Here is a 24969-nt window from a genome sequence, read left to right as displayed (position 1 = left end):
TTATTTGAAAGGCAGAGGTACAAAGAGATAGAGGGGAGAGGCAGCAGAGAGAGAGAGAGAGAGAGGGGTCCTCCGTCTGCTGGTTCACTCCCCAAATGTCCACAATGGTTGGGACTGGGCCAGGCTTGAGCCAGGAGCTTCTTCTGGGTCTCCCACGTGGGTGCAGGGACCCAAGCACTAGGGCCATCTTCCGCTGCTGTCCCAGGCCACTAGCAGGGAGCTGGACTGGAAGTGGAGCAGCCAGGACTTGAACTCGTGCCCATATGGGATGCTGGTGTTTCAGGCAGCTGCTTAACCCATTTTGCCTCAACACTGGCCTGATAATGGTGATCTTGGCGGAGATGAGGGGGAGGGTTAAGGGCATCCTCTCTAACCTGGAACATTTTTACTCTTCCTTTTCGGGTTCATCTTCGCCTTTTATGCTGACTCACATTCTAACCCCCGCTTCAGGCTTCAGTGCAGAAGTCGCTGTAGCACTGCACTGTGAGCTGTCACATTTGCATATGGAAATGATGGCGCTGCCGCCGCCGCCTGGGCTCAGTGTCTGGCCGTGGCTTTCCTCGCTTTGCCTGGGACTGCGCCGCTTGTGCCCCCGCGGCCCTCAGCGCTGTGGACGCCTGGCCTCGTGTCACTGAGTTCCCGTGGTCTGGGTTCCATGGATGCCGTTACGGAGAAGGTGCTCGCTGGTGGGAATCCCACGCTGTCATGTTTCGTAGGGGGGCTTTGAGAGTTTAAGCTCTGGGGGACCTGGGCCGTAGAGGAGGGTGGAGCCAGGAGACCCAGGGTCAGACAGAGCTGTAATTCTGCCTTGCAGAATAAATTAAATTTTAATTTTTTAAGAAGACCAACGAGGCAGTGGTGGGACGGTGTGGACGAGCGGTGAATGTGGGTGTTAAGGAGCCCCAGTGTGGCAGCCATGGCTGGGGTGTAGGTCGGTCCCCTCCTGCCTCAGGACACAGAGAGGCCGGTGAACCTGAGAAGCAGGTGACTCGTGGGCTCATGTGCAGCATGCTGAACACGTGGCGAGTGCTGCATAAAGTCTCGGACGGGGCTGGTGCTGTGGTGTAGTGGGCTAAGCCTCCGCCCACTACATCCCGGCATCCCCTGTGGGTGCCACCTGGAGACCTGGCTGCTCCTCTTCCGATCCAGATCCCTGCTATGGCCTGGGAAAGCAGTGGAAGATGAACCAAGTACTTGGGCCCCTGTACCCCGTGGGAGACCCATAAGGAGCTCCTGGCTCCCGGCTTTGTCCCAGCTCTGGCTGTTGCAGCCGTCTGGGGAGTGTACCAGGGGATGAAAGATCTCTCTCTCTTGGGGCTGGCGCTGTGGCATAGCAGGTAAAGCTGCCACCTGCAGTACCAGCATCTGGTTTGAGTCTTGGCTGCTCCAGTTCTGATCCAGCTCTCTGCTATGGCCTGGGGAAGGCAGTGGAGGATGGCTCAAGTCCTTGGGCCCCTGCACCCGCGTGGGAGACCCGGAGGAAGCTCTGGGCTCCTGGCTTCGTATCGGCCCAGCTCCGGCCATTGCGGCTAATTGGGGAGTGAACCAGTGGATGGAGGACCCCTCTCCCTCTCCCTCTCCCTCTCCCTCTCCCTCTCCCTCTCCCTCTCCCTCTCCCTCTCCCTCTCCCTCTCCCTCTCCCTCTCCCTCTCCCTCTCCCTCTCCCTCTCCCCCTCCCCCTCCCCCCCTCCCCCTCCCCCTCCCCCTCCCCCTCCCCCTCCCCCTCCCCCTCTCCTTCTCTCCCTATGTAACTGACTTTCAAATAAATAAATAAACCTTTAGGGGAAAAAAAGAGATCTCTATATTTCTCTATTTCTCCCTCTCTGTAACTCTGCCTCTCAAGTAAATAAATAAATCTTAAAAAAAAAAAGCAAAAACAAACTCTGATGGCCCCATTAGGCCATGGCGAGGCCCCAAGGCCCCTGGAGCTGTGCCAGGGGGGGGCAAATTCCAGGACAATTTGCAGGATGGACAATGCATGTGCCCCACAGCCGGACGGCCCTGACCGTGAGTGCCGCGCTGGGGGCTGGGATGCTCGTGTGTGACCGGGGCACGGTGCAGCCTCCAGCGGGGGCCACCACGGAAGTGGCCCTGCTGTGCTGGCCGTGGGGGCCGAGCTCCCTGGGAAATGGCTCCGAGTGTGGCCAGCAGTGCCTCCCGCCCGCCCCCTCGAGACCCCTGCCGTCCGTTCTCCCGTCTCTGGGCAGGAAGTGGCGTCTCCTTTTTATTAGCCCTCTGGTCTTACCACGAGCGGCACGGAGAGTCGTCCGTGGCGGAGGGGTCTCTGTAGCATGCTGGCTCGGTTCAAAATGACGTGTTCTTCTGCATTTCTCGGAGTTCACTGTGAACGCGGAATCTGTTTTTTCCGTAAGTCATCTTTATTAGACAAACCTTTTGCCATTTTTGGATGGCTCCTGGCCACCCGGGTACCTTCCTGCCTTACCTACCGGGAGGCTCCAGTCGGCAGCGCGCCCGGTCCCGTGGGGGGGTGAGGTTGCTGCGGTCGGCTCTGCCTGGCTTTGTTCCTAATTTTAGCCGCCCCCCCCCCCCCCAAGGTCAGGGAGATGTTCTCAGGCGCTCGTTCGGAATTCCTTCCTGTTCCTCCAGTTCCGCTCCAGTGTCACGGCCGATGCTTCCGGAAACCGTGTTGTTTGGGTGGTTATGACGGCTTTCCACGGAGCAGCCGGCTCTCCCGGTGTTGCTGTGGGGGCGCCCAGGGGTGGGCGAGCCCCTGGCGTGTGCTTCTCTTACAAAGCTTGCGTCCTGCTGCACGAGGACTTGCGTCTTTCAGCTCTCCTGTCGTAAGCACTTTTGCGTGCTGCGTGTTTAGGGATCATGATTTTAAAACTACCCAGTGTTTTGTTTTTCTTTTCACTGCTTGGGTGAAAACAATCCGTTTGGCCTCAGGTGGGCAGGGCTCTTTGCTGGCCCTCAGGCCGGTGGCGGGGGACCCGTGGCTGGGGCCTGGCTCCTCGGTGAGGACCAGGGTGGGCACCGTCTGTCCAGCTGCACAGGCTCCTGGACGGCGGCTCTTCTGCCTCAGGTGGCTGCCGGGTGTTTGCAGGGCTGGTTTAGCCAACGTGGAGCCCAGGTGCTACGCCAGGCGAGCACACAGGAACCTTTGTGCTGGGCTCTGCAGGTGTTCAAGCCCAGCGCGGTGAGCTGTGCTCTGTGCACGCGGAGCTGGGCTGGTGGCAGCTCCGGCTTCCTGAGTCACACGCCGCTGGGCACCCCCTCTGTCGCCGGGGCAGGCACCTTCCGCTCCGTGCTTCGGTTTGCTGTTGGTGAAATGGAGCGAGAATGAAATGAGCCTTTCTCCCGGTCCCTGTGGGAGCAGGTGGGACAGGTGTGGGAAACAGGTGGCTGTGGGGCCGCAGCCAGTGCCTCCCTTGCTGTAGGGCAGCGGCTTTTGCCGGGCAGGGGGTGTGGAGGGGGTTCCGACTGGGCAGGGGCGGGGGGACAGGCCTTGGCCTGCTCACTGGTGCCTCTGGGAGAATGTACTTCCTTCTTTGCTGGAGGGGACTGGGTCCCTCCCTCGACCCGGGAGCCCCAGGCCAGGAGAAGGAATGGGGTTACCACTGCCGGTGTGGACCGGCCGTCCTCACCCCTGGGGTCTCGGGACTCCCACCGCTGAGTTCTCAGAAGACCCTCGGGAGCACTGGGGAGTGGGCTGTGTCTGTCAGTGTGAGAAGTGGGACGTGCAGGTTGAAAGCACCCATTGTAGGTGGACCTAACTGTGTATTTTAAAGCTGTTTGTTTATTTTTATTTATCCAAGAGACAGAGAGCCCCCATACGTGGAAGCTGGGAGCCTAGAGCTCAGTCCAGGTCGCCCTCGTGTGTGGCAGGGACCCAAGCACTTGGGCCATCACCTGCTGCTGTCAGGGTGAGCTTTAGCAGGAAGCTGGAATCAGAGGCAGAGCCAAGACGCGAACCCAGGCCCTCTCATCCGGGGTACAGGCATCCCGAGCACTGTCTTAAACGTGCACCGAGCACCTGCCCCAAATGTAATTCCATGAAGAATGACCGCGTTTGTCAAAAGCAAGCAGCAGCGAGAGCCGCGTGGTCGTGGCTCTGTTGTGGCTGTGTCACGCAGCCTGGGGGCCGTGGGGACCCTCCCACCTGCTTCTGCATGCGCCCTGTCAGTGAGTGGCCTGCCTTGAGGACTCTGCAGAAACCCAGCCCTTACAGGCGTGCGGCCGGGAAAGGAAGTGTGGTAATAGCTTTTCCAGGTGCCTGGAGGCTCTGTTCTGATTCCGCACAAAACTCAAGTGGGTCGTTTAAAGGTCACCTCTCTGTGGGCTTGGAGCTGGATGTGTGGGTTTTCCCTGCTCTGCTCTGCACATCCTCTGGCCTGTGTTCTTAATTTGAGAGAGGGAGAGAGAGAGAGAGAGAGAGAATGAATCCCATCTGCAGTTCACTCCCAAATGCCCACAATGGCCCCAGGCTGGAGTGCAGGAAGCTGGAGTCCAGGGGGAGCTGGGCATAGAACCCGTGCTCCCGTGTGGGCCGGCCGTCCTCACCCTTGGGGTCTCGGGTGTTTGAGCGCCCGTGGCCTGTGCTCCCGTGTGGGATGTGGGTGTCTGAGCGCCCGTGGCCCGTGCTCCCTTGTGGGATGTGGGTGTCTGAGCGCCCGTGGCCCGTGCTCCCGTGTGGGATGTGGGTGTCTGAGCGCCCGTGGCCCGTGCTCCCGTGTGGGATGCGGGTGTCTGAGCGCCTGTGCCCTGTGCTCCCACGTGGGATGCGGGTGTCTGAGCGCCCGTGGCCCGTGTTCCCGTGTGGGATGCGGGTGTCTGAGCGCCCGTGGTCCGTGTTCCCGTGTGGGATGCGGGTGTCTGAGCGCCCGTGGCCCGTGTTCCCGTGTGGGATGCGGATGTCTGCCGCTAAGCCGAGCGCCCGTGCCCCGTGTCACGCATTGAGTGTGCCCTCCTCCTGTCGTCAGCATCGCACCCTGGCTGTGTGGAAATGACGTCCCAGTGGGTTGGTTATGTGGGCTCCAGATGTTGATGAGCTGAGTAATCTCAGATTTATTTAAAGTCAGAGTTACAGAGAGAGGTCTTTCACCTGCTGGCTCACTCCTCAAATAGCTGCAACAGGAGCCAGGCGCTCCCTCCAGGGCTCCCACGTGAGTGCAGGGGCCCAGGCACTTGGGCCGTCTTCCTCTGCTTTCCCAGGCGCATTAGCAGGGAGCTGGATTGGAAGTGGAGCAGCCAGGACTTGAACCAAGCCCATGTAGGATGCCGGCTCTGCAGATGACGGCTCTACCCGCTGCACCACAGCACCGGCCCCTATCAGTGTAGACTGAATCGAGAAGTCCTAGACGTGGTCAAGCCCCTGGTGATGGATTCGTCTCCCTGCACTCGGGTTTTCACTTGGAATCTGAAGTTAGTCGTTGGTTTGTCGGGGCAGGCTCGCTTTGTTCGTTTTGGAGAGAGCGGCTGCGTCCCGGGTTGAGCATCCTTAGTCTGACTGCGGGAGCTCTTTCAGACGGGAGCCGTGTTGCCTGAGGACGCCGCGAGCTGTGCTGCCAGCTCCCCTGCACAGGTGTGGTCCCTGCCGCGCCACTGTGCTCACAGGGCCCTCTGCAGGCCACCTCCGTGGTCTCACCGGGAGTGAAGCCGTTTGGTCAGCCATCGAGACTTAGTAGCGTGAGTAGTCTTTGCTGCTTCATCAGATTATTCCTAAGTGAGGCTGGCATTTGTGTAAAACGGCGAGTGAGAGGCAGTGGAGAGCAGACGGCGACTCGTAGGGCTGGAGTAGCACCTGCCAGCAGGGATGCCCTGGCCTCACGTGGTCAGCGCGGGTGTCGACACCGAGCAGAGGCGAGAGCGTCTCAGTGCAGGTGTGAGGTTTTGTCGGAGAGGCGTCAGCAGCTCCAGGGGCTTGCAGAGCCCCATGGAAGAAGCCCTGGCTTAGACCCTCCGTGATCCAGCCTGCACCGGTGACCTCCCTGTGAATGGCACAGGCGTGGAGGAGAGAGCAGGGGAATATCCTGTGGGCGGGGAGGAAGTGGGGCCGAATACCGAGTGGGCAGCAGACGATGACCGTGAGGTCACCAAGCCAGGCAGCAGGATTCCCAAGATCCTTCTCCCACATGGCAGGTGGATCACGGTTCTCAACAGCAGCTCGGCCAGTCTGTGTGTGTGTGTGTGTGTGTGTGCGAGAGAGAGAGAAAGAGAGAGACAGACAGACGTGTCAGCCACTGGGGAAGCGTGGCCTAGCACAGCCGGGGCTCTGCAGGAGAGAAGGCACCAGGCTGTGTGTGCAGGTGGCTGAGGCTGTTGTGGGCGAGCTCAGGGTGCCGTGGACACAGGGTCACTTGGGAGCCACGTCTGGGGGGCCAGGAAGAACTTTGCAGAGACCCACGATCCTGGCATTGGCTGGGAGATCCTGGGTGATGGAGAGGAGCCCTGCAGGAGGGGGACGGGCTGTCAGGGAGGGCCTGTGTCCAGGGCATCCGCAGTGGCTCTGAGTGGCCGCTGCTGGCCTTGGTGGGCGCTGCACCCCTGCGGAGGTGCAGATTGGCTGCACTGCTGGCGCCCTGGCTGAGCCTCCAGGTGGGGACGCAGAGCGGCTCGGTCCTTCAGTCTGGGGGATGGTGGCAAGATTGCAGCAGCAGTAGTTGGTCAAGACCTGGGGGACCTGGGGAGGTGTGGCTTGGGCTCTCCTGCGAGGCCGAGTCTTCAGCTGGGCTGGAGCCGCCCTTCTGAAGAGGGGGGTTCGGGTGACGGCCAGGCTGGGGACCACGGACACCTGCAGAGGGGCTGTCCACGGGGCCAGCTGCAGGAGCCGCCTCCCAGCACGGCTCCTGGTGGTTCAGTAGACCAGGGCAGCAGTCACCCCCACCGCCGTGCCGGCAGCCCGGTCACACACACAGACCCCTGCCAGAGCTGGGGTGGGTTGCCCTGCTGGGGGGGCCATGACTGCTGAGGGTGACTCCACCCGAGGGTGCAGCCAGAAGCCGCCAGGCGTGAGCACGGCTGGGTGCCCCTCCCACCTGCACCCCTGCTGGCTGTCGCTCGCTGAGGCCACAGGCCGAGACTGCCTCCCCTGCTGCTGGCTTCCGGTGACTGCCGGGCTCGTGCCCGTGTACACACGTGTACACACGTGTGTTGTCCCAGGTGTCCTCCCCGGGCTGACGTGACCTTCGTGGCTTCTGTATTCCACAGAAGGCAGGGGGAGGTGGCAGGGCAGTCTCCCGCGCTCACGGGGCCCTGGACACCCAGTGGGATTTGGGGCCCCTCTGCCCCTTGTCTTCAGGGGTCCACACCCTGCATGTGGACGTGGCTCCGTCCGATGCAGCCGTTGCTCTGGAGAGGAGACAGCCCCGGGGTGTGGGGTCTCCACGGTTTGAAAGGCACTCCCAGTTCCCTTGATGGCCGCGGGGGGAGGGGGTTGACTCCCACTGCTGGGCACACCCGGGCTTTCTCTGCGCAGTCCTGTCTTCTCCCGGGATCCAGTGTGGCTGGACACGCCCCTGCAGAGCCATCCCAGCCGCCTCATGGTGTAACCTGGGCTGGTCCTCACCGTGGCCTCTGTCCATGCTGCCCCGGGGGCCTTGCGTAGCGGGGGTGGGGTGGGGGGTGGGGCAGACCCCTCGCTGGCTGCCACACACATTCTTTCTTTCTTTTCCAGCCTCCAAGTATTCCTGCCGCAGGAAATGTGAAGCCAAGGTAAGCATTCCGCGGCTTTCCCGTGGGACTTTTTATAGCTGAGTTGGCTCCGCCGAGCGATAGGCGTAGAAGGGGCCGCTTTGGACGGCGGCCACAGAAGGGAGGCTGCGGGACAGAGCCGGAGAGCAGTTCCTTCTCTTGGGCGTCTGTTTCTCATCTCTGGGGTAAACCCAATAGCTTTGAAACCCACAGGAAATGATTCCAGAGCGTTTGGTTTCAGATAAGAGCCCTGCGGGGTCTCCTGGCTGTGGCACCGGGCCTTCTGGGGCTGGCGGTCCCCGCGTTCCCCGGTGCCCTGAGGACCTGGCGGCCTCCCTTGGAGGGGAGCGTTGGCTGCCGTGGAGATCTGGGGGCCCTGGAGTAGGGGCAGCGCAACTGGGCTTGTGCATTCATGGGCGGGGCGTTGCGCTGCGGAGGACCCTCCCGGCCCTCACCCGGAGGCCTGGCTGTGCCGGGGGTGAGGGGCGCGGCAGTGGCGTGTGGGACACGGGCACGAGCAGGGAGCGCCTGCTTTCCTCCCGTCGCGGTGTCTGCGCCTCTGGGTTCCACACTGGAGTCGCTGCAGGGAGGCTGAGTGACGGTGAGGCCCTCCTGCCAGGGGTGTCGGGGTCCCCGCCGGCTGCCCTGTGGCCGTGGGTCCAGGGAGGTGGGGTTTAGAGACTTGGATTGTGCAGCTTCGCGAGCCTCATGGGTGCAGGCTTCCCGCTCCTCACGGTGCTGCAATCCGGCTTCAGCAGGTGTGTTCTGTGTGAGGCCAGAGGGCTGGTGTCCCTCACCCCCACAGTACACGTGTGTACATGCACAACACACACGTGCAGTCCTCACACATGTGCACATGCACACATATGAGCACACACATGCTCAACACACATGCACACAAACTCACACCTACACACATGCATACTCACAGACACGTGTGCACACAGGGGAACACACGAGCACACACATGTGTGTGCACCCACACCACACACGTGTATATGTTTATGTCCCATGCACATGCATACACAAGACACATGTGTGCACACAGATATATGCACACACAAACATACACAGCTGCACATACACGTGAGTGTACAACCTCACACTTGTATGCACGCATATTCACAGACCTGCACACACACACACGTGCACACAGACATGCACGTGGCAGCTACACTGTGCACCCATGCGTGTAGACACACGTGTGCATACATGTGTGTAGCCACAGGCACGACCGTGCGTCCACCCACTGAGAACAGCACTCTGGCCCAGCTCTGTGGCTCACGCTCCCTGGGGAGCGTGTTGGCACTCTGTGTTACCAGCCCCAGCAGGTCCCCTGCCTGCCACTCCCGAGTGAGGCTGCCTGGGGCTCTGCTCGCACTGTCCGCCCGCGTTGGGGAGCTGCCTTCCCCTTCTGGGCAGGCGGGCAGGCAGGCGGGCGGGCGGGTGGGCAGGCGGGCAGGTGCCGCTCACTCACCAGTGCTGGGCGGTGTCGGCGCAGGCTTCCTGGAGTGGTGCTGACTGTGGGGCTCCCACTCCTGGCCGCTCCCTGCCGAGTGCTTGGATGCCGCCCTCAGCCTGGGCCTCTGTGGTGCCGTCCACCTTGCACTCGTCCCTCGTCACACTGGGGGACAGAAGGGCTGTACTGCTCATCCCGGCGCCTTCCGCCACGCCCTGACCCTTGCCGGCTGTGGCCCGAGCTGCAGACGCGTGCCTGCCCTCCCTCTGCTGCTCCCGACTGCTTAGGGCATTGGCTTCTTCGGCTCAGGGCATTCCGAGCGCCCTGGCTGTGTGGCCCCGGCGTTTCCACCATAGCGTGGGTGGCCTGGGAGGGTGGATGCGCTCTCCCTGCCATCCAGCCACGGCCAGGGAGGGGCTCCCTGGGCCTTTTTTCTGACAATGTGGTTTTGAATGGGAGTTATGAGTGCGGCCAGCACTAACAAAGCAGTTTCTGGAAGCCGGCCCTGTTGGGGGCAGCCTGGTCACCCAGGAACCTCATGGAGGCTTCTCCCCGGCCCGCCCCAGCAGCTCTCGGGTCTTGGGGACTGTGTGTCCATTGCCACCCGGGCTTCCGGGACACAGCGTGTGCTCAGCTGTGTGGGAGTTGGGGAAGCTTCGGAAGAACACGGGCTGGTCCTCTCCCTGTTGGCCGCCTCCTGGCTGGGCCACGGCCTGTGCTCCTGCGCCCCCTGGTTAGTGTCCCTGAGGTCCAGAACTGAACACCCTGGAGAGCTGAATGCCAGCGCCACCATCCCAGGCCCCAGCCTCGGTCTGCAGTGACGCCAAGGGCGTGGAGAGACTGCCCTGCGTGTTCTCTCTGGGTCATCAGCAGGGAGACTGAGCCGTGAGCTGGGTCACTTCAGAGCCCGGTGGAGGGAGGTCATTCCTCCCCTGGTCCCCGGGGGCCAGGCTGTGTGGCTAAGTGGGTAGACGGGGCGTAGACCTGAGCTTTGATTCCAGTGGGGCCTCTTGGAGTCAGGCCACATCCCTTGCTGTGGTCTGAAAGTTCACGTTCCCCCAAGTTCGTCTGTGGGAAGCTAACCCCGCAGTGACAGTGCTGGGAGGTGGGGCCTGAGGGGGTGATGTGGTCACAAGGGCGGGGCTCTGGTGATGGCATTTGTGCCCCTATAAAAGAGGCCCCCGAGATCTCCCTCCCTCCTCTGCCCCATGAGGGTACCCAGAGACAACCTCAGAACTGGGGAGGGTCCTGCTGGGCCCCAAGTCTGCCTGCACCTTGCTCGGGCTTGCAGCCTCCAGAACCGTGAGAGATAAGAGAGGTAAGCCCCCCGGTCCAAGGGGATTCGTTACAGCCTCTGAACACAGGCGCACGGGCCAGAGCTCGGGTCTTCCGTGTGAACTCATGGGTGGTGCACACGTGTTAACACTGAGTGCACCTGCACGGGCCGCAGCCGGGGTCCCCCGCGTGGGGCACACGCAGTGCTGTCCCTTCGCCGTCCGGGCTGCTGACTGTAAAACTTCCGTGGCACCCAGGGGTGTGGGACAGTTACTTGAGACTTGGATGCACACAGCTGCTTCCTTCTCACTGGGCTTATTCTTTGCAGCCACGTGAACTGTGTGGCCTTGTGACTTGGTATTTTTCCTGCCTGTCAGCTGACTCACGGGCCAGAGAGAAGGAAGGACGAGAAACGAAGTGTTTTTCGGAAGGCACGTGGGGAGGTGCTGGGGGGGGTGGTGCCCGTGGGGGTGGGGTCAGCGGCTCTGGCAGGTGGGTGGGGGTGTGGGACCTGGCAGCGGCTCCTCCACTCCCGCCTGCCTGCTCATTAGATGTCCACTTGCTTAAGGTACCAAGTGTGATCTCCGAAGTTGTGAGGTTTACAGACCTGCAGGCGATTGGTTACGAACTTCGGGCCCCAGGCGGTGGCTGGCTGTCGTCAGTCCTCCCCGGGGCCGTGCTCAGGGGTCTCCCTGGAGGGGCCCCCACCACAGGGCCTGCCCTAGTCCAGGAGGCCCAGCCTCCTGCCCCCTGGGCTCCAGGGCTGCCCTCAGCCCCTGTGGCTCATCCTCGCTCCTCTCTCGCTTCGATTTGTGCACTGGACACACAGAGCAGGACAGCAGGTGCTGCCCCGGGTGGTGAGGTGTGGGCCTCGCTCAGGCGTTGCAGGGATAGGAGAGGGTCCTGGCCTGGCCTCCTGCTCCCCCGGGTGGCCCTTCCTCCATCCTGGGTGCTTCCCTTCGGGCGCGCCCACGCCAGGAGACCTCGTGTCATTGTGGCTGCTGTGTGCGTGGACCTGCTGTTCTTCTCCCCGAAGAGGAGCAGTCAGAGCCCACAGTGCCCTGGGCCCCCCGGGTCAGCCAACTTCTCCCCAACCCTTGGCCCTGGGACGCCGGGGGTCTGCTGCTGCCTCGGAGCCCTCGCTGGCCTCCTGTCAGTCATCCCCATGTCCTGGCTGTGCCTCTGCCTCCTGCAGCGCAGGCCAGGGCGAGGACCGGCTTTCTGGATGTTCTGCCTGTGACACCCGAGCCCGATTCCATAGTGTCGCTCCTGGCTTCCTCGGAAGCCCGTGCTCTGGCCGGTGCGGCTGACCCCTCGCTCACCCCGGTCTGTAGAGAGCGCCTCTCTACATGACGAGGAGCCACCTGCTTTGGGGGGACTGTTGGGCTGCCCACTGCTTTCATCACGTAGGTGAGAAGCAGGCCCAGGAGGTGAAATCCTTCACCTGTTGTCACTCGGCCTCCAAGGTCCCGCCTCTGCGGCTTGGGTCAGAGTCAGCCACAGTGAGGGACTAGTACACGCGTGCATACGCCCATACACACACACACGTATGCACACACACACGGAGGCACGGCCTCCCCACCGTCGACATCCCCCAGCAGAGTGGGGCACTTGTCACACCTGACGAAGCCACGGTGACATGTGCGCGTCATGCCAGTCCCTAGCTCACATCACACGGGTTCCGTGCCGTCTGTGGGCTGGGGCAAATGCGGAACTACAGGGCTTCCCTGCCCGCGTCCCCCTCCCGGGCCCGGCCACCCCAGCCCTGTCGGCCGTCTCCGTAGCTTTGGCTTTCCGAGAGCTCAGGGAGCCGCGGCCCTGCGGTCTGTGGTGTCTCTCGCTCGGGGCGCGCTTCTGAGTTCTGTGGGGGGGGGGTGCCGGACCCCTGCTCTTTAGCCTGGCCGTGTCCCGCGATTGGTCACTCGGCTACTGAGGGCCACCTTGGCTGTTGCACGTCGTACCCTTTGCCTTGGAAGTTGTCCCTGGTTTCAGGGGAACCACGAAGCCTCTGAGTGCTGCTCTCTTGGGAGAGCTTTTGTCCATCTTCCGGAAGGATGCACCTGCTGGCGGGCAGTCCTCGCTGCTCTTTCTGGCCCGTGTACCTTGCTGCAGGTGCGCTCCCGAGGGTGGGGTCTGGGAGCACAGTCCTTGTGTATTCAGTCATTCTCTGTGCTGTAGTTGATGGCTAGACACTGAGCCGGGTCTGGGGCCTGAACGGGAGCCCTGGCGGGGTCTTTGCGGCTGTCCTGGACCTGGAGTGGCCTGCAGGACTGGTCCCTGTCCCGTGAGGAGGCACGCAGGCCAGGTGGCAGCAGCCATGGCAGCTCTGGGATTCTCTTGGGTGGGACCGTCCCTTGCTCCGCCTTGGGAGGGCTTTGTGGGGGCCCGGCTGGGGAGGCACCGTGGGCAGCACGGTGGTGGCTTGACCGGCTTCGTGATTGGGTCTCTGGTGCAGCCTGCGAGTCAGCTCTATTTGTGTGGGCTCTCCCAGTCCCACCCCCAGATTCCCATGGGAATGACACCGTCTATGGAAAGACTGTCAGCTACAAGTCAGGTGCCTGTTTTCCTCGGATCCGCATTGGGGTGGGGCAGATACACATGCCTCCACGCGTGCCCACCGTGTCTCTGCACCCCCTGGTACCCCCCTCACTGGCGGCCACGCCTGCTTAGCAGGGGTGGTCTTCTCCTGAGCGGGAGACCCTGGCCCCTGAGTCCCGCTCATGGCTCGGGCCAGGATCTGTAAGATGTGGGCCTTTCGTGGCACTGTCCCTGGGTCTCTGACCCCCTCGCGGTGTCATTGGGTGTCTGCCGTGACGTGGGCTTTGGCGGAGCCTTCGGAAGTCCACTTTGGTCCCAGACTCCAGACGGATTCTGCCCCCCAGACCTCCAGCGTGGAGCAGCAGGTGCAGGGAGCACACGTGTGTGCTGATAGGACGTGCCCCTGGCCAGGTCAGGAAGGAGGGGAGATGCCGTCCGACCTCACGCTGCCGCCTGCCAGGACGGAATGAGGCACCCAGAGCTGCGAGGACCCCGAGTTCCAGCCAGATGCCACTTTTGTGCCAAGAGCAACATGTGGGTGCTTGTCCTGACCGGGCCATGCAGCCAGCAGGAGCCAGCTCTGCAGGGAGCAGGGTGCAGAAGCCCAGGCCCGGCTGCGGGGGCACACACCACCCACACGTGAGCAGGCCCTGGTGGAGTGCCCCGCCCGCCTTGCCCTCTGTTGGCCGGAGATTGCTTCCTTTCTTCCGGCCTCCTCCTGGGAGTCCTGCTGCGTCCGAGGGGTGAGGGGCAGACCTGGGTCTGGGCTTGGGCTCTGCCTGTGCAGGGCAGCTGACCCTGGCCTGTTTCCTCGGCTGTACAACGGGAGCGAGAGCCCAGCCGCTGGGCTTCCAAGCACTGGAGGCAGCTGCCGTGCAGTGTGCCGAGCGTCTGGTTGGTTTGCCACAGTGACCTTCGGCGCCGGGGGAGCCACCTGCAGTTTCTGGTGCTGGAAGCCGATTCTCCCTGCAGCTGGGGTTCTCGCAGCCGCCGAGCTGTGCCGCGGGCCCTTGCCTGCCGCTGGCGAGCGTAGATTTCATTTGTGAGCTGTTAAACAGGGGGAAGGTAGGCTGCGTTTTCTGGGTTCTGATGCAACCCTGCCTGGCCTGGAAGCCGTTCTGTGGCTGCAGGCAGAGCAGCCGGGTTCTTGATTTCCTGAGGGTGCAACCAAAGCACTCCCCGCTCAGGACTGCTGGCTCCGGCCAGAGCTGCGTGGCCTCCTGCTGGCCGGCTCCATGTGCTCTCACCTGGCCAGCTACCCTTCTCTCTGCCCACCCGCAGCATCCTGCATTTGCCCCTGCCCGGCCCAGCCTGGCTCCCCGTCCAGGGAGGAGGTCTGTGAGCCTCGTCCAGGGCTGCTGCAGCCATGGTGGCCAGCCCCAGAGCACAGCCAGGTGGGCCCCCCCCAGCCTGGTCCCTTCAGAGGACGTGGGTTCCTGCTCCTGCCCCCTGGGGAGATGTAGGGAGGCGGAGGGGAGGAGCAGGGTGCAGTGGCTGGACGGTGCCGGACGCCTGCACGGCGCTTTCGGTCACTTGGCGCTGGCTCCTGGGGGCCTGGGCCTGACCTCATGGCCACTCTGGCGTCTATGCAGCGTGGCAGCTGGGCCCATGGACAGGATCCTCGAGGCAGCTCCCTGCGGCCAGCCACCGAGGGGGGCTCTAATCCCTGTCTCAGTGCATCCCAGGGCACGCGAGGCCCAGCCCAGCTCCGGGAGGAGGGGTCGGACGCCCCCTTGTGGTGGGAGCCCCCGTGGTGTGCAGGGGTGTTCCCTGGGCCCACCAACAGTCCGTCCACACGGCTCAGATGCGGCTCCTCCAGCTCGCAGGGCCTCGGGCATTGCCAGGGCACGGCGTGCGGCCCCCGGAGGGCCCGAGTCCAGGCAGGGATTTTCCCGGTGGGAGAGGACTGGAGGAAAAGTAAACGAGATGACCGCCTCTCGTGTCCTCTCGCTACGTCGGGCTCATGAGCTTCCGGAACTTTCACAGGCGAGCAGCCAGCACTGGCAGGCACCCGTGGCCTCCTGGTTCCTCTGCTTGATCAGACAGAGCAGAGTGGGAAGGGCCGGCCCGAGGGGCTGGGGCTCCGGGTCAGCGCCTGTCCCTCCATGGGGCTCAGCCTCCTCCGCTGGGCAGCGGGTGTCTGGCCACCACGGATCTGCGGGCCCAGGCTGGCGAGCTGGCCAGGCCGCAGGGATGTGTGCCTGTTACTGAGCACGTGCAGGTCCCTGGCTGGGTGGAAGCAGTGGGCAGGGGTCCCCGGGGGCATCCGAGACCCGGGGAATCACAGGCCTTGTCCGGCGCTGGCCTTGCGGTTGGCTCGTGATGCGGTGTGGGTGGTGCTGATCTGTTCTCCTGTGTTCCCTTGAAGCCCCCACATATCTGCCTGGAGCCACGGGAGAGCCAGGCCTCCCTCGTGGGCCCTGGGCCTCCGTCGAGGGAGGGGAGTTGAGTTGGGGCACAACCCGAGGAATGCGGGGGTGCGGGGCCCTGTCTTGTCTCTTCCTGGCGTGTGCTGGAATCACAGCGCGGGGCCGGGAGAGGAAGCGGGAGGCGAGCAGCCAGGCTGAGAGCCGAGAGCCCGGGGGCGGCCGCTCATCTGCTCTCGCGGCTCTGCCCCCAGCCTGCCCTTCCGCTTGAGGAGAAACACAGGCGGGACCTCCCCCCTGCTGCTCGGCCGCGTCCTTGCACGCCCCTGGCTGGTGGGGGTTCTCATGGGAATCAGGGCAGGCCCGGCTGGGCTTCCATGCCGAGTGCGCCGGCCGAGCTGCTGGAGGAGTGCGGCTGGGTCAGGCCTGACAGCGGGGCGCGGGGGCACGGCCGGAGTCGGTGTCTGTGCTCCGTGCTGTGTGCTCCGCGTGGACCCTTTGTTGGTGGTGAGGAGAGAGCCCGACCCCCACCCTCTGGCCCATTTTAGCAGCAGGCGTTTTGTTGGTATGTGTGTGTGTGTCTGTTTGAAAGGCAGAGTGACGCAGAGAAAGGATCTCCATTGTCTGGTTCACTCCCCAGATGCCTGCAGCAGCTGGGGCTGGGCCTGGCCCACGCCAGGGGCTGGCGGCTCCGTCCGGATCTCCCACGTGGGTGGCAGGGACCCGAGCCCTTGGCCTTCACCTGCTGCCTCCCAGGGTGCCGGGCCTGGATGGGTGCTCTGATGTGGCATGCGGATGTCCCAAGCAGGGAGGTAATTGGCTGTGCCACTTAGAGGAGGCTCACTGCCTTCCTCACATCTGCAGCCCTCCGGGGCCACCTGGAGGACCCAGCTGTGCTGGTGTTCCGGAATGTTCCACGTGGTCAGCGATCCTGCAGACATTTGCTTGCAGGTGTCAGGGCTGAGCTGTCGCCGTCTCCCCACATTCCCCCTCACCCTTCAACCTCAGGACGGGCTGTACCGGGAGCAGGCTGTTTTAACAGGTAACACAGGTAATACCAGGTCACCAGGGGGCTCTGATCCCGAGCGACTGTGTGCTCAGAAGAGGAAGTAGGACACGGATCCCGAGGACAAGGAGACAGCAGGGGGCGGCGCTGAGGACACAGGCACACAGGGGGCGGCCGGGTGAGGATGCAGGGAGAATTCAGCCTGCCGACACCTTGGCCTTGGGACCGTGAGCGGGCTTGGAGCCATGTGGGCGGGCTTGGAGCCACGTGGGCGGACGGCCAGAGCTGATTCCGACGTCCACGCAGACGGGCGCCTCTTGTGGCACTCCCGGCGTCTTGGAGCCTGCCCCTCCCCGCCGGTCATGAATGGTGCTCGTGGTCACAGGGCAGCTCAGGGCTTTTCCTTCTCCCGGTCCTGCCGTGGGTGCTGTCCTGTTGGTGAGTGGAAGTGAAAGTGGTGAGAGTCCACGGAACGCCCTGTGGAAAGGCCCCTCCCACCACCCTCCAGACTGTGGCCGTGCAGGGACGGGCACCATGGCCGGACCGTGCCTGAGCTTGCGTGGGCTTCGTGCATACTTCCCCCAGCCCAGCGACTGGGGCGGGTCTGGGGACTTTGCAGACAGAGGTGTCCCCGTGGCCTCTGGAGGAGTCGTGTCCATCAAGAGAAAGCGAAGGCGAGCTGCCACCTCCACCTCGTGCAGTGACGCTAGGGCTCCAGCTGCCCCCAGCCCAGGCCCCGTGTGGCTGTGGGACAGTGGGACCTGCGCCTGAGGCTGCACTTCCCCTCCCTGCCACCTGCTGGGGGTCCCTGGATTTGTTGGAATCCTCTGTGTGTGTATTGGATGCATTTTCTTTCTTTTTTTAAAAGGTTTATTTATTTATTTGCAAGTCAGAGTTACACAGAGAGAAGGAGAGGCAGAGAGAGAGAGAGAGAGAGAGAGAGAGAGAGAGAGAGGTCTTCCATCCGTTGGTTCACTCCTTAACTGGCCAGAGCTGCACCGATCCAAAGCCAGGAGCTTCCTCTGAGTCTCCCACACAGGTGCAGGGGCCCAAGGACTTAGGCCACCTTCTACTGCTTTCCCAGGCCCTTAGCAGAGAGCTGGATCGGAAGTGGAGCAGCCCATATGGGATGCCAGTACTGCAGGCGTTGGTCGTACCCGCTATGCCACAGCACTGACTGGTTGCATTTTCATCACTGTTGTCACTGGTTTTGAACCGATATCATCCTGAGCAAGAGCCAGCCCAGCCTGTGGGGGGGCAGGGGTGCCCACACACTCCACATCCTGGGACAGAACCCCCCCCAGGCTGTCCAGGTGACCTGGGACAGAACCCCCCTCCCTCCAGAGTGTTCAGGTGACCTGAGACAGAATCCCCCTCCCTCCAGAGTGTCCAGGTGACCTGGGACAGAACCCCCCTCCCTCCAGAGTGTCCAGGTGACCTGGGACAGAACCCCCCCTCCCTCCAGAGTGTCCAGGTGACCTGGGACAGAACCCCCCCTCCCTCCAGAGTGTCCAGGTGACCTGGGACAGAACCCCCCTCCCTCCAGAGTGTCCAGGTGACCTGGGACAGAACCCCCCTCCCTCCAGAGTGTCCAGGTGACCTGGGGCAGAACCCCCCCTCCCTCCAGAGTGTCCAGGTGACCTGGGACAGAACCCCCCTCCCTCCAGAGTGTCCAGGTGACCTGGGGCAGAACCCCCCTCCCTCCAGAGTGTCCAGGTGACCTGGGGAAGAACCCCTCTCCCTCCAGAGTGTCCAGGTGACCTGGGACAGAACCCCCCCTCCCTCGAGTGTCCAGGTGACCTGGGGCAGAACCCCCTCCCTCCAGAGTGTCCAGGTGACCTGGGACAGAACCCTCCTCCCTCGAGTGTCCAGGTGACCTGGGGCAGAACCCCCCCTCCCTCGAGTGTCCAGGTGAGCTGGGACACAACCCCCCCCCCTCGAGTGTCCAGGTGAGCTGGGACAGAACCCTCCTCCCTTGAGTGTCCAGGTGAGCTGGGACAGAACCCCCCCCTCCCTCGAGTGTCCAGGTGACCTGGGACAGAACCCCCCTCCCTCGAGTGTCCAGGTGAGCTGGGACAGAACCCTCCTCCCTTGAGTGTCCAGGTGAGCTGGGACAGAACCCCCCCCCTCGAGTGTCCAGGTGACCTGGGGCAGAACCCCCCCCTCCCTCGAGTGTCCAGGTGACCTGGGACAGAACCCCCTCCCTCGAGTGTCCAGGTGAGCTGGGACAGAACCCTCCTCCCTCAAGTGTCCAGGTGAGCTGGGACAGAACCCCCCTCCCTCGAGTGTCCAGGTGACCTGGGACAGAACCCCCCTCCCTCTAGAGTGTCCAGGTGAGCTGGGACAGAACCCCCCTCCCTCTAGAGTGTCCAGGTGACCTGGGACAGAACCCCCCTCCCTCCAGAGTGTCCAGGTGACCTGGGGCAGAACCCCCCACCCCCGCTGACCAGATGGCCTTTGTTCCGTCGGTCAGGGAGGCATGTGGCTGGGGAAACCTCTCTGTCTTGGTGTTGTCCGAGGAGCGGTTGAATGGCTGAGTTTCTTCATCAGGAAAGCGGTGTCTGAACGCACGGGCAGCTGGCTCGTCCCTCCCTGCCGCAGGAGAGGCAGGGGTGTCGGGAGTGCGTGCTCAGGCCCCACCCGAGAGGTGGGCACCCTGGCCCTGGCCTTCATCTACACGGGGCGGGCCACTGAGGGTGAACCGTCTCTAAGGCCGATGCGCTTCCTGGCTTCTGAGCCCAGGGATGGAGCTGCAGGCTGAGCTTGTGTGTGTGTGCACATACATGAACACACATGTGGACACACAGATCCACAGAACACTCCAGTCACATACATGGACACACCACCTAGCACACTGGCACACACATGGGCACACAGATACACACAGATGCATTGACACATGTAACCCACTGGCACACACATGGATACATAGGAACATGCAGATGCACAGAGACATGTACATAGACATAGACACTCCCACACAGACCCGCTGACAGAGGCAGACATGTTCTCACATAGATACAGACACACGTGGACACGTTCTCACTTAGACACACAGGGGACATCTTACATGGACACACAGTCACATGGACATGGACACACATGGACACTGTTACATTCCCAAACACAGACACACACAGATGTTCTGACACAGACGCACGTGGACACATGCTCACATGGACACACACACGTGCTCTGACGCGGACACAACCTCATGGACATACAGACATGGACACACGTGGACATAATCACATGGTCACAGACACGCAGACACATGGACATTCATGCTTTGACACACATGAACATTCTCACATGGACACAGTCCATGGACACACTCTTACATAGATACATGGACACAGTCACACAGACACACATAGACACATGAATACTGTTACATGGGCACAGGAACATGCTCTTATATAGATACACATGGGCACACTCATGTGGATACATGGGCACAGTCACACGGACACACACACACACACAGACACATGGATGCTGGCACGTGGACACACAAATGTGCTCTGATATAGAAATCCGTGGACACACTCACGTGGATACCTGGGCACAGACACACACTCATGTGGACAAACATGCTCTGACGCAGACATGCATGGACACGCTCTCCTGGACACAGATGTGCCTCGGGTGGGAACACACAGATGGTCCTCATGCACATACTTGCACAGACCCACAGTTTCCGTCATAGCCCTCCACATCCGCACAGGGCACCCCGGGTCTTCACACACACCCCCAGGGGCACAGCAGGGCTGGGTCTAGGCCACCACGCCACTGCCCCACCGTCCTGTTGCCCTGTTGCCCTGTTGCCCCGAGATGAGCTTATCGATACTGGCAGGCCCTAGGTGTCCACGTAAGCAGGTGTGGGCCGGGCCAGGCTCTGTTTGTTTGTGGTCGTCCGTGGTAACGAACGGAGCCAGGAGCCGGCCATGAAGTGGTTCTCACGCAGGCCTCTCAGGCCTGAGCCTTCCGGGGGGGCCGTCCTGCGGTGCCTGGGGCTGCGTTCCCGGCCTGTGGCACGCCACCCCTTCCTGGGTTTTCTGCAGCTGCCCTGACTCCCAAGGGGGCACCTTGTGGCCAGCAGGTGGCAGCTCCTATGGGAGATGAACTTGCTCTCCTGTGAGGGTCCTCAAGTGGCCGGCTCGCCAGAGAACGGGGCTGGAGCATCCGCAGGGCATCATGGGTGACACAGCCATGCTGGGCTGTCCCCAAACCCTGCAGCACCTTGGTCTCCAGCTCTGTGAGCTGGGACGGGCAGCTGAGAGCCCAGCTGCTGAAGCCACCACCTCCCCGTGCTGAGGGCATGGAGGACCCCGGAGAGGACGCAGGCCTGCATGTGTCTCGGCATCTGGAGAAAGGACCGGGGCCAGCACTGTGGCATAACTGACAAAGTCGCCTCCTGCGGTGCCGGCGCCCCACATGGATGCTGGTTCAAGTCCCAGCTGCTCCACTTCTGATCCAGCTCCCAGCTAATGGCCAGGGGAAGCAGCGGAAATTGGCCCAAGTGCTTGGACCTCTGCGCCCACATGAGATACCTGGGGGAAGCTCCTGGTTTTGGCCTGGCTCAGTCCTGGCCGATGTGGCCATTTGGGGAGTGAACCAGAGGTTGGAAGACCGCTTTCTCTGCATTTCTCTAAAGAGAGAGAGAGAGAGAAAGAGAGAGGGAGAGAGGAAGGGCCCAGGCCCACCGGGTATCCTGGTGTCAGGAGAAAGGGTCCAAGAGTGTGCGTTTGGCCACCCCCGGCCCTCCCACCCTGGAGGCCACCCCGGCTTGGTCACCAGCTCCTCCTCCTCATGTGATGCCTCTCCCTGACGTGGGCAGGCCAGTGAGGCCAGTGCGGCATGGGCGCCTGTGACTGTGGTGCCGCCCTGCCCTGGGAGCCATGTGTGCGGCAACCCCCTGTCCCCTGCCCAGGTGTGCAGCAGGTGCAGCTGGGGTGGGGGTGGGGGGCACGTGGCAGCTGCATCCCCATTTGCTCCTTGACAGCAGCCTGGACCCCCAGTTCTGAGAGTGGCCAGTGGCCTTCCATGTTCCAGGGGAGGGAAGAAGACCGAGTGGTCGTCCGACTCCAGGCCGGGCCTGGTCTGGAAGCCCGAGGAGTCAGAGCCCAAGGCGGCCACCTGGTCATTGTTTTTGCTCAAGCTCACGTTTGCCTTCTTGGTAGAAACCTGCGTTTCTGTCCCTCGGCAGGGGGCTCCTTGCCTGTGGGGCCACCCCGTCGCCTGGGGGATGCCTTTGCGGCGCCAGTGTGTTGCACTTCTGCAGTGGGGCCGCGGTGGGTCCTCCCCGGAGAGGCTCTGGCTCAGCCGGGTGCCAGTGAGCATGGAGCGCTGCCGCGTCCCAGTGGCCCTGCCGGCCCAGGGAGCTGCTCAGGCTGCCACACCCACTCATGTTCCTGAAGGCTGTGTGGTTTGTGCAGTTGGGCCCTCAGCCGCTGCGTACATGTGGGCTGGTTTGCTTTGTGTGTGATGACCAGTGTGTCCTGGCAGACGGTGCTGGGTGAAAGCAGGCCTCCGATTTCAGGGTGCAGTGAGGGCAGCTGGGTCAGTTCCCCTGGCTCCACATGCCCAGTAATTACTCCTGTGTGGCTGCAGGCATGCAGGGGATGTACCTGGCTTCAGGGCTGGGTCCTGTGTGGCCGCGGGCGTGCAGGGGATGCCCCTACCTTCAGGGCCGACTCCTTGTGGCTGCAGGGGTGCAGGGGACACCCCTACCTTCAGGGCTGGGTCCTGTGTGGCTGCAGGGGTGCAGGGGATGCCCCTACCTTCCGGGCTGACTCCTTGTGGCTGCAGGGGTGCAGGGGACACCCCTACCTTCAGGGCTGGGTCCTGTGTGGCTGCAGGGGTGCAGGGGACGCCCCTGGCTTCAGGGCTGACTCCTTGTGGCTACAGGGGTGCGGGGGATGCCCCTGGCTTCAGGGCTGGGTCCTGTGTGGCTGCAGGGGTGCGGGGGATGCCCCTACCTTCAGGGCTGGGTCCTGTGTGGCTGCAGGGGTGCAGGGGACGCCCCTACCTTCCGGGCTGACTCCTTGTGGCTGCAGGGGTGCAGGGGACGCCCCTGGCTTCAGGGCTGGGTCCTGTGTGGCTGCAGGTGTGCAGGGGACGCCCCTACCTTCCGGGCTGACTCCTTGCGGCTGCTGCTTCCAAACTCCAGGTTCCGCTGCTGCGTCTGCTCTTGCGTTGACTCTCTCAGCAGGCACAGCGTTCCAGGCGACGCACTCAGCAAAGTGAACAGACAGCACTTCAGGAGCCTTCAGAGTTGGGGAGAGGCAGGCCTGTGCCTGCTCCTCACGTGTCAGTGAGAGAGAGAGACAGAGAGAAAGGTCTTCCTTTTCCATTGGTTCACCCTCCAATGGCCGCTGTGGCCACTGCAGCCGGCGCACCGCGCCGATCCAAAGCCAGGAGCCAGGTGTTTCTCCTGGTCTCCCATGGGGTGCAGGGCCCAAGCACTTGGGCCATCCTCCATGCACTCCTGGGACACAGCAGAGAGCTGGCCTGGAAGAGGGGCAACCGGGACAGAATCTGGCACCCCGACCGGGACTAGAACCCGGGGTGCCGGTGCCGCAGGCGGAGGATTAGCCTTGTGAGCCTTGGCGCTGGCCGCCCTGCCCTTGGGAGCCAGCCCTTGGTCTGCATGGGAGCTCACTGTGGGGGCTGCGCGCTCTGGGGATTTGCACAGAGGCCGGGGACATGTGTGTGCCATCGTGGTGTGGCCAAGGGCTCCACCGTCCTGGAAATCCCCCAGCCGGCCCTCGGTCTCTCTGACCTCTTGGCTGTCAGCCTCGCCTTTCCCAGAATGCCCTGGAGGTGGAGTCGTAGCCGTGTGCAGCCCCGACAGTGGTGTTCACGGGCAGGGGCTCGCGTGTCGCGTGTGTGGTGAGGCCCAGGATCCGTGTGCGTGGTCGGTGAAGTTCGTGTCCCGTGGGGCCTCCCTGGCTGCTGCCTCCCACACCCCGAGGTTCCGTCCCTACCTCCCTCCTGTGCTGCCAGTCCCCGTGTGTTAGTGTCTGGCTGTCTGGCTTCGTGCTAGTTTGCTCAGAGCTGGACGTGCACGTGTGGGGCTCAGGACACACGAGTGGAAAAGAGGCATCCTGCCCGCTGGCCGCTGTGTGTGTGGGCGGGGTCTTGGGCGGGGAGCCCCACCCCAGACGAGTGTGAGTCAGTGTCCTGGTGAGGTCACGGCCTGTCCCAGACGAGGGATGACCGTGTGTCATGGATTCCTTGAGGAACTGGACTGAGTCAGATGGGCAGTGGCCCCCACTACGGCCAACCACAGGGACACTGAGCCCCTGGGGTTTCTCCTTCCTCAGCAGGTTCTCGAAAATCCCCTGGAGGATGGGGGGGCTGGGGGCGGCGGAGCAGGAGGAAGTCAGGGAGCCGGGCGGCCCCTGGGGCGCGGGTCCTGTTGCAGGAGCAGGAGGGCAGCCGGTTCCACTTGCTGGGCTCCGTGCTCGGTGCCAGCCCCTGCCAGCCCCCTCCTCACCAGCCCCTGCCAGCCCCTGCCAGCCCCCTCCTCACCAGCCCCTGCCAGCCCCTGCCAGCCCCCTCCTCACCAGCCCCCGCCAGCCCCTGCCAGCCCCCTCCTCACCAGCCCCTGCCAGCCCCCTCCTCACCAGCCCCTGCCAGCCCCTCCCGCTCCCCTCCTCACCAGCCCCTGCCAGCCCCCGCCAGCCCCCTCCTCACCAGCCCCTGCCAGCCCCCTCCTTAACAGCCCCCGCCAGCCCCGCCCCCTCCTCACCAGCCCCTGCCAGCCCCTCCCGCTCCCCTCCTCACCAGCCCCTGCCAGCCCCCGCCAGCCCCCTCCTCACCAGCCCCTGCCAGCCCCCTCCTCACCAGCCCCTGCCAGCCCCCTGCCAGCCCCCTCCTCACCAGCCCCTGCCAGCCCCTCCCGCTCCCCTCCTCACCAGCCCCTGCCAGCCCCTCCCGCTCCCCTCCTCACCAGCCCCTGCCAGCCCCCGCCAGCCCCCTCCTCACCAGCCCCTGCCAGCCCCCTCCTCACCAGCCCCTGCCAGCCCCATCCCGCTCCCCTCCTCACCAGCCCCTGCCAGCCCCCTCCCACTCCCCTCCTCACCAGCCCCTGCCAGCTCCCTCTCACTCCCCCTCCTCACCAGCCCCTGCGGGGAGACCCCACTGCAGCCGGCAGCTCTCACACGGGGACACTGTGAGGCCCGGTGCAGCCAACGGGCCCTGGCCTGAGGCCCCCGCCGCCCTGGGTCGTCCCTGGGGTGCCCACCCTCTCCTGCCGTCTTCTCTCCCCCTCAAGTCATGAGTCTTCCCTGATGAGCAGCGCTCCTTTCTCCCGAACCCTGTGCGGACTCGAAAACCGTGACCGCCACGGACAGACTCTCTGTTCAGGTCCGCCTGTGGAAGGTTCTACAAGGGGCAGTCCGTTTTGCAGGTCCCTGGGAGTGGGTGTGTGTGGGGTGGGGGCAGCTTGAGGAGCCCTGGGCAGAGCCCTCCACCGCCCCCTGGGGAGGGGGTGAAGTGGAAGGTGCGGCTCTGCTGGGTGTCAGATGCATGGCTCCCGAGACAGAGGTGCCCGAAGCGAGCGGACGCTTGCCCGTGCTCTGCTCCCTCCACGTCCCGGGTCCTAGCGTGTGGTCAGCCCCACCTTATGGCTGTGGAAGCTTCTCTGAGAATCTCCTCGCTCATGGCTT

The 24969-nt window shown here is 63.3% G+C and overlaps 1 protein-coding gene across 8 annotated transcripts in view; it reads left to right on the top strand.

The window, feature by feature from the left end:
• TNS3 (tensin 3) overlaps nucleotides 1–24969 on the top strand; it is a 190124-nt gene that overhangs the window by 37377 nt on the left and 127778 nt on the right. For 7 of the 8 annotated variants that reach the window (XM_070059452.2, XM_070059450.2, XM_070059444.2 and 4 more), the window contains exon 3: nucleotides 7634–7671. Coding sequence is in view for 1 of the 8 variants with exons in the window: in XM_070059447.2 (XP_069915548.2) it covers nucleotides 7634–7671 (38 nt within the window). In the remaining 7 variants the exon portion in view is untranslated. Of the gene's footprint in view, nucleotides 1–2778; nucleotides 2802–7633; nucleotides 7672–24969 lie in introns of those variants that run through there. The other variant, XM_070059453.2, reaches the window with a different exon arrangement.

This window comes from Oryctolagus cuniculus, chromosome 16 (assembly GCF_051225735.1).
Source record: "Oryctolagus cuniculus isolate XC-2025 breed Fujian yellow rabbit chromosome 16, ASM5122573v1, whole genome shotgun sequence".
Taxonomy (NCBI): domain Eukaryota; kingdom Metazoa; phylum Chordata; class Mammalia; order Lagomorpha; family Leporidae; genus Oryctolagus; species Oryctolagus cuniculus.
This window is presented reverse-complemented; position numbering and strand designations above follow the sequence as displayed.